The 9,879-nt window shown below is 46.5% G+C and overlaps 1 protein-coding gene across 1 annotated transcript; it reads left to right on the top strand.

The window, feature by feature from the left end:
• Positions 1–1,146: 1,146 nt before the first annotated feature.
• zgc:175280 (cationic amino acid transporter 2 family protein) lies at positions 1,147–9,110 on the top strand. Its single transcript, XM_056439791.1, has 4 exons — positions 1,147–1,733; positions 7,036–7,202; positions 8,355–8,436; positions 8,552–9,110. Exons 2-4 carry the CDS (start codon positions 7,137–7,139, stop codon positions 8,692–8,694), a joined length of 291 nt encoding a protein of 96 aa, XP_056295766.1. The 5' UTR covers positions 1,147–1,733; positions 7,036–7,136; the 3' UTR covers positions 8,695–9,110.
• The last annotated feature ends 769 nt before the right edge of the window (positions 9,111–9,879 follow it).

Raw genomic sequence — 9,879 nt, 5'->3', positions numbered from 1 at the left:
TATATTTTATTTTATATATTCAATTTTTTTGCAGTGAAGTCGAGTCGCCGACCACAATATGTTATGATGACGCCAGTGAAACGGTTTAAACTTTAAAAAGGCTTTCAGCTCACTACGAGGTGAGGCGTGTGTGTGTGTGTGTCTCTCGTCGGCCTACTTTCTGTTTTCTACAATAAATGTATATATGGCGACGTGGTCTTTGACGTCAGCACCAAAGCTTTTTATTTCTCATACTGCACAATATTAAATGAAAAGATGTCAGTTTAGTTCCAATAAAACATTTAATAAAAGCCTTAATGACATGTTGTACTATAACAATGTGTATAGAATACTTTTTAAAATTGTTTTAATGACGTACTAAACTTGTTATATATTCTTGACATGTCTACTTTTCTGGCACACTATGAATAGATTCCTCTTTATTATTTTTTACTTTATTTCAGAAGATGATAATTGTTTAAAATAACATTTTAATTGTTATTAATGGCCCAATTTAAGACTTCATTATGATTGTTTTTAAACTAAACTTAGTTAAAATTAAATGTAATCGGCATATAAACATGATATAATTTGTGACTAACTACATTTGTATGTTTTAATGACGTACTCTTCCAGGGTTGAGAAGATTAGTGTTTTTTTAACATCACATTGAACTGAATTTAAAGCTCCAGGAAAATTCATTTATTTTTTATTTTAAGATGCACATAAAAAACAAAAGCTTTGTTTGTGTATTTTTTATCCAGTCCATATTTTACTTGAAAAGAGGGATGATTCATTAATTGTTAAAGTATTATTTGTAGTTCATCCAGTTCAAGAGTCAGATGTTAAAACTTTTCAGCTACTTCAACACATACAATTTATATTTGACTGAATCGATGCACAAATTAGAAATTATTGTGATTTTCCAGATTTACCTCAGACCCACGTCTTCATGTTTAAGAGCTCCAGGTGGTTTTAAATCTGCAGAATATAACAAATGATCTGGATTTTTAAAAAGTACAAACCAAGTGTATTTTTATGTCATTAACAAATCAGCGAACCAGAACCCTTCTCAGTCACCGGAGTCGTAAGCTTCAATCGGGTGAGATCGAATACAATTGTTGTCTATGACGGCATATCCCACAGGAGCAGAGCTCTCGTTCCTGCTCTGTGTGCTCACCGGAGCGCGTCCGCTCGGTGCCGCCAGGCTGCTACACCGGCGCGACCGGCTCGCTGTAGCGATTGGGATAGCGTGTGTGTTGACTTTGGTAGCATTGCCGCCGTGCATAGCTAGCAGAGTGTGTCCACTCAGGCTAACGGAGCCTACGCTAAATCCGACAGCTACCTCCTGTTCCACAGGACCTCGGCCCAAGTAGCGGAGCGCTCTCGCGCAGGCTACTGTTGGGCGATTCCAGCGCTAACGAGAGCGCGTCCGCTCGTTGCGGCTGGATGCCACACTGCTACACCGCGACCGGCTTCCAGTGAGCAGAGCGTCCCGCTCAGGCTCACCGGGGGGACGCTAAGGAGGCTATAAGTCGATACTGATGCATACGTGCACATGTACCTCTATGACATCGCCGCTGTTACAGCAGCAGAGCGTCTCCACTCAGGCTGCCACGCTAATGCTGACAGCTACCAGACGAGTGAAGTGTGTCCTCACTCTCTCACTAGACATGCTGTTTTCTGACCCGTGTTCACGGGATCAGCGTCTACAGTAGCGCAGAGCTCCCGCTCAGGCTTACCGGGAGGCACCAGTAAGTACAGTTGCCATACTAGTGAAGAGGGTCCTCGAAGAGACCTGCCCTCTCACTACGACTGTTTTCCACAGGACCTGCTCCCCCGTAGCACAGTGCTTTCGCCCAGGCTACTCGTGGGATGCTTGTAATTACAGCTACTGTACTAGTCAAGCATGTCCTCACTTCCTCTCTCTAGAGAGGCTGTTCTCTAGACCGTTTTCTAAACTGTCTCCAGCGGAACCTGTTTCCACAGTAACAGAGTGCTCTCGCTTAAGTTTACTGGTAGGACACCAGTAGGGCTGCAACAACGAATCGATAAAAATCGATTATTAAAATAGTTGGTAACGAATTTCATTATCGATTCGTTGTGTCGCGCGATTATTACGGCGCTCAATAAGTCACGGAGTATAAACAAAGTAGATTTGAGCGCAGAGCCGCGCAGGAGAAACCAGAGCCGAGGGAGAGACGGAACGCTGCGTTGTGAGAGCCAATCAGCGCTGAGCTGCTCCTCTGTTGATGAATCTAATTGGCTGCTGCTGCTCACGTGGCGCTGGATGCGCAAGTCCTTCACGTAGTCGGAGACATTCACGGAGCTGAGTGCGCCTGCGGGTGACGTTATGACCCCAGACACCAGGGCGCTACATGTCACGACGTGTGTGGCATTTCCACAAGAGGATAACGTAGAAAACATGGTTATTTATTCCGTGGCGGATGGCTGAAAATATTTTTTTTCCGGAGAAAGGCAACAGAGATAAGCCCCGCCCCCTCACCGTATTAGGCGTTTAAACCATAAATAGCCAACTCAGGAGAGGAAAGCTGTCAGTCTGTTTGTGACGGGTTCATCCACATGACCAGTGAGCAGGGTTCATGCTGACCAGTGGGTCTCCAGGACCTTTCCATGACTTTAAACCAAATTTCCATGATTAAACATGAAATGAAAACTCTGTGTATACATGAACAAGTGAGAAGATGTAGTATTTAAAATAACAATGAGAATTCCAAAGCATACCGTATATATACCGTGTAAATTAACATTTGAATAAAACAAATTTGCATTACTTTTCCAAACATTTGGGGATTTTATTTTTTTCAATTACTTTTCAAGGCCTGCAAATAGCCATTTAAAAATTCCATGACTTTTCCAGGTTTTCCATGACCGTACGGACCCTGTTTTGAATAAAGGGTTGAAAATTAGTGTTTTTGTTTTTTTATCCGATTAATCGATAAAATAATCAACAGATTAATCGATTATCAAAATAATCGTTAGTTGCAGCCCTAGACACCAGTAATCACAGCTACAGTATTGAAGAGGTGTCCTCGCTCTAGACGGACTGTCTCCGTCCTGCCCTACAGGACCTGGGCCACAGTAGCGGAGTGCTACTGCTGCGTCCCCAGCTGTTACCGTGCTAGTGAGGGCAGCGTTCGCGCTCTCCCCTCACTAGACGGACTCTCTGTCCTGCTCCACAGGACCTGGGCTGCAGTAGCGGAGTGCGCTCGCTCTGGCTACTGCTAGGACCCCAACAGACAGAGGTCAGGTCAGCTCCAGGCCAGCCGACCAGTTACAAGCGCCGGCTAGGAGCCGCAGGGGCTCCCCTAGCAGAGTTCAATCGGGCATGCTTGCTAATAGCGTAGGTCTGCTGACCGCAGAACTAGCTCACATAAATCGCCACCCTAGTGCAGGGAGGACTGAAGCATCAGATCCACCCACGGCTGATCCATTCCCAAGGGAGGACATCCCAGTGGCAGTGTCCACCAATCTCCTTACTGGAGGACGGGGACGAGCGGCCCACCCACGCTTCTGGGCCTGGTTCCCATTCCTCAGGCCATAGCCCCTTGTAGGGGGCAGTCGACGGCCCCATCGGGTGCATCATTCGCAGGGCACAGGAACTGCTGGATATACAGCAGCCGGAACCCCACGCACGCTAGTGCATTCTTCAGGGGCATTCCCGGCCCTGCCACCTTTTTGGTCTCCCCTCCGGAGACTATCTGAGGGGTTACCATCTTACGACAGATCACCGAACCCCGGCGTCCATGCAGGACACGGCCAAATGTGGCCTTCGTCCCATGCCATCCATTGAGCTGACTATCGCATCCATCGTTTTCTCCCCAAGGGGACTCCGAGGCCGGTTGACCGGTGCCCTCGAGCCCAGTCGGTTCACAGGCGACCATTTTACCGTGCTTACTACACGGCAACTCCCCCTCCTATGTCATACTTGACTACAGCCTCAGTGAGGCTGCACTGCAGGCATTTGCACTTACGTCAAGAGAACCTGGGCGCCTAATGCTCTCCAGGGTTCAGACCAGCTGTTTGGCCGGCGCAGGCACCCTTGTCGGAGGCATGTAGGAACAACCTCCCTCCTGTCCCAGTGAAATCAGGGGACCTGCTCTACAGGCGCAGCAGCGCACCGTACAAGCCGGTTAGACGAGGCAGCAGTTATCTGGTCTTCGCAGGACCGTGTCCACACCCCGCAGACTCGGGGGCGCCACGTCTTGACTTTCTCATGCTGAGCACAGCAGACATCCTTCGGTTGGTCTCCAGAGGAGATCGGCTCATGTCTGTCGACTTAAGGGAGGCCTTTTGTCAGGTTCCTATAATGCTTCACAGACGGTTGCTCTGTTTCGCTTTCCAAAGCCGTTATTCTCAGGCTTCTTCCATTTGGACTTCCCCAGGAGTTTTTACAATAGGTGTTACTGCCGCCCTGCAATCACCAGGGCGTGAGGATACTGCCATCCTGGGCGATCTGGCTGATATGTGCGCCATACCCATTTAAGGCCACACAGTGCATTGCTCGCACTCTCTCACGCCGCCCGGTTGGGCCTTCGTGAACAAACAACTGTCTGAGCCATTCTCAGAGCATAACCTTCATTGGTGTAGCTCTAGATGCAGCCACTAAGCGGGCCTGGCCGTCACTCGAACGGGTGGACAGCATCCTCTGCAGCCTTCCCCTCTGAGGGGGCAGGTGGCTGCCTTTTATCCTCTCGCCTATCGGGTAAATTGACAGCTGCATCAGCTGTCTTACACTCTCTCTCACGCTGCCCGGTTGGGCCTTCGTGAACATAAAGAGCTCCCTGAGCCATTCTCGGAGCATAACCTTCATTGGTGTAGCTCTAGATGCAGCCACTAAGTGGGCCTGTCCGTCACTCAAGCAGGTGGATGGCATCCTCCGCAGCCTTCCCCTCTCTGAGGGGGCAGGCAGTGGTCTTTTATCCTCTTTTCCTTGCCTATCGGGCAAATGCTTGGGCTGCTGTCACTGCGCCCTTCGCATGGAGGGCCTAACAGTCTTCACCAGGGGCCACAGGCACAAGACAGGTGTCACAGTGGTGCCTTCCGCTCTATCCCCGCAGAGGGTCAGAGCATACCTGTCAGAGGGTATCCCCAGGGAAGGGCTCCGCCCCGCCGGAAGATCGCCACAGCAGACTCCCGCTTCTCAAGGTGGGGCGCAGTCTGGCGGCACAGGACTTCCAGAGGACAGTCTATTCGCGATACTTGGGTCTGGAGCCACAGGCCATGCACCTAGCGCTCAAACAGTTTCTGCCATACTTGGGAGGGAATATGTACTTGTTGGGCGAGACATCGCCTCAACCACGTGTTGACTTGAACCTCCAGGGGCCTCTAGGGCGGCAGAGCTGCTACGAAGCTCCCGTGCCCTTCTGACTTTTCTTACTCCGGTAACCCTTCACCTGACCAATTGTCGGGCGAGGTATCGACCAGGAGAACGGAACCAGAGCGTTCCCCACATTTCCGCTGATCTTGCCAACTACTCAGGGTCTACAACAGGCCCACCGGCTTTTGCTGGTGGCCCCCTTGCGTCCAGCCAGGACTTGGTTCCCCTGGCTGCACAGACTTCGCTGGGAGACGGCGCCTCGCTGACATGCGGGACCCCTAGCACAGCTAGATGGTGGGATCTGCCATCCCAATCCCGGCCGTGCCCAACAAGGGGCCTGGCCGCAGGAGAGCAGAAGTAGCTGAACAGAATCAGTCCAAAGGACTATTCTAAACGCCAGAGTGCCATCCGTCTACAAGACATGTGCAGACGGAAGCCACTTCCCGACTGACGGACGGAGGGACCCAGTACGGTGCCTCGTGCCTACGGTACTCACGCCTCCGTCATCCCTTCTAGTTAAGGGCATGTCTGCCTCTATCCTGAGGGCCTACATAGCTGCCATTCAGGGCAGTATGCTAAAGCCGACAATGACGCAGAACAGCCACAAGCTGGTGTCCCTCTTCATAAGGTCCCTCTTCCCCAAAGCCCCCTGAGGGCTCCTCCAGGGGACTTGCCCGTGGTACTGGACACCCCATGCTCGCCTTCCTGCAAACCCTTGGCAGAGGCAGAGCTGTGGTTGCTGTCGGCAAAGACCTTTCATCCTTGCCATAACTGCGGCAGAGCAAGTAGGCAAGCTACACGCCCTGTCGGTCAATGAGCCTTGTCTGAGGGGAACTCAGATGGCTCGGGTGTCACACTGCGGCCTAAGGCAGTGGCTTCCCCCAGGGGTGCTGGCACGCTCGGGTCTCAACCAGCCTGTCCAGCCCGCACAGCTTGACCACCATAACTAGTCAGTTAGGGTGGATCTAAGGAGGGCTATGCCATTGCAAAACAGTGCCTGTTCCACTAGATAGTGGAGGCCATTGCCTGTGCAGAGGTGGTGACCGTCCGTGCTCTGCCATCCAGAGCAGGGGGGTTGTTCTACCAACAGCGTTCCTACATCACGGGCGACCCTGAGAGGTATGCCCGTAGGGAATATAGGTGCATATATGTGCAACAGCCTCAGTGGCATCGTTGAGCACATTCACCAGAGACTACAGAGCGAACGGGAACACCCTCCATGCATTGCAGGTGGTTCTCCGTCCAGATCCTCTGCTTGAGTCATACAAGGTAGTTTCCTTGGGATTCCTCGTGACTCTGTTGATATAAGTCATCCAGTGCTAAGCACCGCCTCTGGCGGTCAGGAAGGATGAAATAGAACGCAAGTTACGTATGTAACTATGGTTCTATGAATCCTGGATGACCGCCAGAGTTCTTAGTCACTCGGAATCTCGTGAGTTCGCGAGAAGATTCCGTAGGACTGATCTCGGGATGACACCGGAACTTATACCCGGTGGGCGTGTCATCCGAGGTCACAGGTTACTTTGTCGTTATTAAAACTCGACCTGCTATGCGCAAGACGGAAGATATCCAGTGCTAAGCACCGCCTCTGGCGGTCATCCAGGATTTATAGAACCATAGTTACATACGTAACTTGCGATCTTCCGCACCGCCCTGTGAATATTATTCGACGTATAGAGACTATTTCCTTCCTGAATGATCGTTGTCGTCCTCAGCCTTTCTCTCCGTGGTCTTAAGCCTCGTCATATCCCAGGCGGTGGAGTCCCTGCAGGCCCTGGAGTGTTGGAGCTCCCTCTGGGTCTCCGTCATCGGGCTGATGCTGGTGCTCATCACGCTCATCATCTGCAGGCAGCCGCAGAGCACGGCCAGGGCTGCGTTCATGGTACGCCTCGTCGGTCTTAACACATTTAGTCATAAAGAATGAGTGAAATCATAATGACTAAATGTGGGGAATGAGTCCCAACAGAAGAACAAGAAGAAACAACCTGTTGGAGCTATTTATTTGATAGTATTTAGTTATTTTATGTGGTATTGTTTAATCTTTGCTTATTTAGGTTAGATATTTTTGATATATTAGAATATCTTTTTCTTGTGATATTTTTGTGTTTATTTTAATTTATTTTTGTTGTTGTTTGGATATATTTTGGCTTTTGATTGTTTGCTAATTAAGATAAGATAAGCTATTCCTTTATTAGTCCCACAGTGGGGACATTTCAGGATCACAGCAGCGGTACACACAGAGCATTAAGATAAAATAAAACACAAAACACTAACAATACTAAATACTAATATTAAAAATACAGAGGAACACAAAATAATATAAGAAAAGCTTGAAGTGCGTGGGAGCTGCTGTGAAAGGCAGCCACTCGTGCGGCGCCATTTGCTTATTTAGGTTAGATATATTAGAATATCTTTTTCTTGTGATATTTTTTTGTTTATTTTTATTTATTGTTGTTTGGATATATTTTTTCTTTTAATTGTTTGATAATCAAGATAATATAAGATATTCCTGTATTACTCCCACAAAGAAGAATTTGCAGGATCACAGCAAAGATCAAAAATAAAACACAAAATACAATTTTTTTAAATATACAGAGGAATACAATATATATATACAAGTTAGTGATTAAAGTGTACTGTCAGCAGTAATTGGGTAACACTTTGCGTACATGTGGTTATATGTAGGAGTAGGCAGGTGCAGGACCAGCATGCACCTGGGTAGGCCGATCGAGAGGCAGCGTTAGGAGTTCCTTTGTTCTTTTGTTTGTTTGCTTGTTTTGTTTAGTTAAATAATTTATCATAAAATCTAAATCCTGAATGGACAACACTTTCTTTTGTCTGCGTGAACCACGAACTCATGGAGCGTCAGTGGCAGTTTGATTTATGTTTATTTAATTTATTTATTGGAGAAATGGCCTCTACACAACCCAACCAGTCTCATGTCGCAGATTTCTTGCAGCTGTGTACTTCTGACCTGGGAAGTTGAGTATTTTTTAAATATTATTGTCATAATAATTCTGCTCTATATGTCCAGGTTCCTTTCGTGCCACTGCTTCCTGTCTTCAGCACCTTCGTCAACGTCTACCTCATGGTTCAACTCGGGTGGATGGCAGTAGGCAATTGACTCAACACCACCGCTATAAAAATAAATTTTTCATTGAAGCAAAATGTGCACATGGCATCGAAACGACAAACATGATCACAGGAGATTTCATTTTCTCTTCAAAACAGGTCTAATCATCTACTTCTGCTACGGTGTTCGGCACAGCGTGCAGAAGCAAAGGCTCCAGAATGCACGCAACCACGTCAGCATTCACAGCATCGCCACGACGATGGAGCAGAACTTTCAGCCAGGAGGAGACTCTAACGGCTGAATAATGAGGCTGATACAGCGAATCATCGAGAGAAGGGAAGATGCTTTAATTTGTTTATTTTAAAAATGGCCAGTGATATACCGAATGGTGTCGGTTCATGAATTAAGAAGGTTATATATGTTAAGAATATATTAACACAACCTCTCTACCTCTATTGTGTTCTAAAAAGTAAAATGTCATTCATCCTTATTATAATTATTTTTCTTTTGTTTTGTCTTTGTTATTTTTTTATTTTTTATCTTTTCTTTCTTTCTTTACTTTTGTTGTTTCTATTTTTCTTTCCTGTTTTCTTTTTCACTATTGTAAACTGACTCACACACAAACAATGAAAATACTTGTTTTATTCCTGTATGTCATATTGTGCATTATCATCAATAAAGTATACATCAACATCATTAAAAAAATATTTGAATGTCTGGGAAAGTTTTTATTAGTTTTTTTTGGGGGGGGTATTTAGACTTTTATAGCAAATGCAAATTATAGTCACACATGCAATATTTTTTTTACAAATATGGATATTGATACACTCCAGGTTAGAGCATTGTTTGAAGTTCAAGAGTAACTATTCATGTCGAAACTCAACATGCAGCTCATACCTCAGAGGTATATGATGTTAATAAATATGGCTCTTGCAATGTGTAATTCATTATTTTGTTTTTAATAAACCACGTTTGTTCAGAGAAACCAGAGTTTCACTTCCCTGCAGTTCTTATAGGGGTCATAGTCATATTACTCACAGTTACTTCACATGTATTCCTTTTGTTTCATGTGTGTCATATTATATTGCTCGTGGCATGGATTGATATTGCTGAGCTCCTCAGCCTGTGTTCCCCATCCTGTGTTAACATTTTTATATCAATTCTATTGTGTAACAATGTAGATGAACAACTTGTGTGGTGTGCATGTGAAATAAACATGGCATTTTTTATTTTTAGGTATGTCTCCAATTCTCACGTTCTAAACAATACAAACGTTCTCCTCCCTCCAAACGTGTCCTCTTTCTTTCTTATTCTTCTTTACCGAAAGCAATACTTGTGATAAGGTTGTTGACCCTTAAGTGTTGATGACATGCCACATGTATTTATTTATCTATTAGGGTAAAACGAACTCACGAAGGGGATCTTTGTTTAATAAGTGACAGCTTCAGTGGGGCGCTTATACTTTGGTAAACTTCCACAAGCACTG

Source organism: Pseudoliparis swirei, chromosome 3 (genome assembly GCF_029220125.1).
Source record: "Pseudoliparis swirei isolate HS2019 ecotype Mariana Trench chromosome 3, NWPU_hadal_v1, whole genome shotgun sequence".
In the NCBI taxonomy this organism is placed as follows: Eukaryota; Metazoa; Chordata; class Actinopteri; order Perciformes; family Liparidae; genus Pseudoliparis; species Pseudoliparis swirei.
The sequence above is the reverse complement of the archived record's forward strand: the minus strand, read 5'-3'. Positions and strand labels throughout refer to the sequence as shown.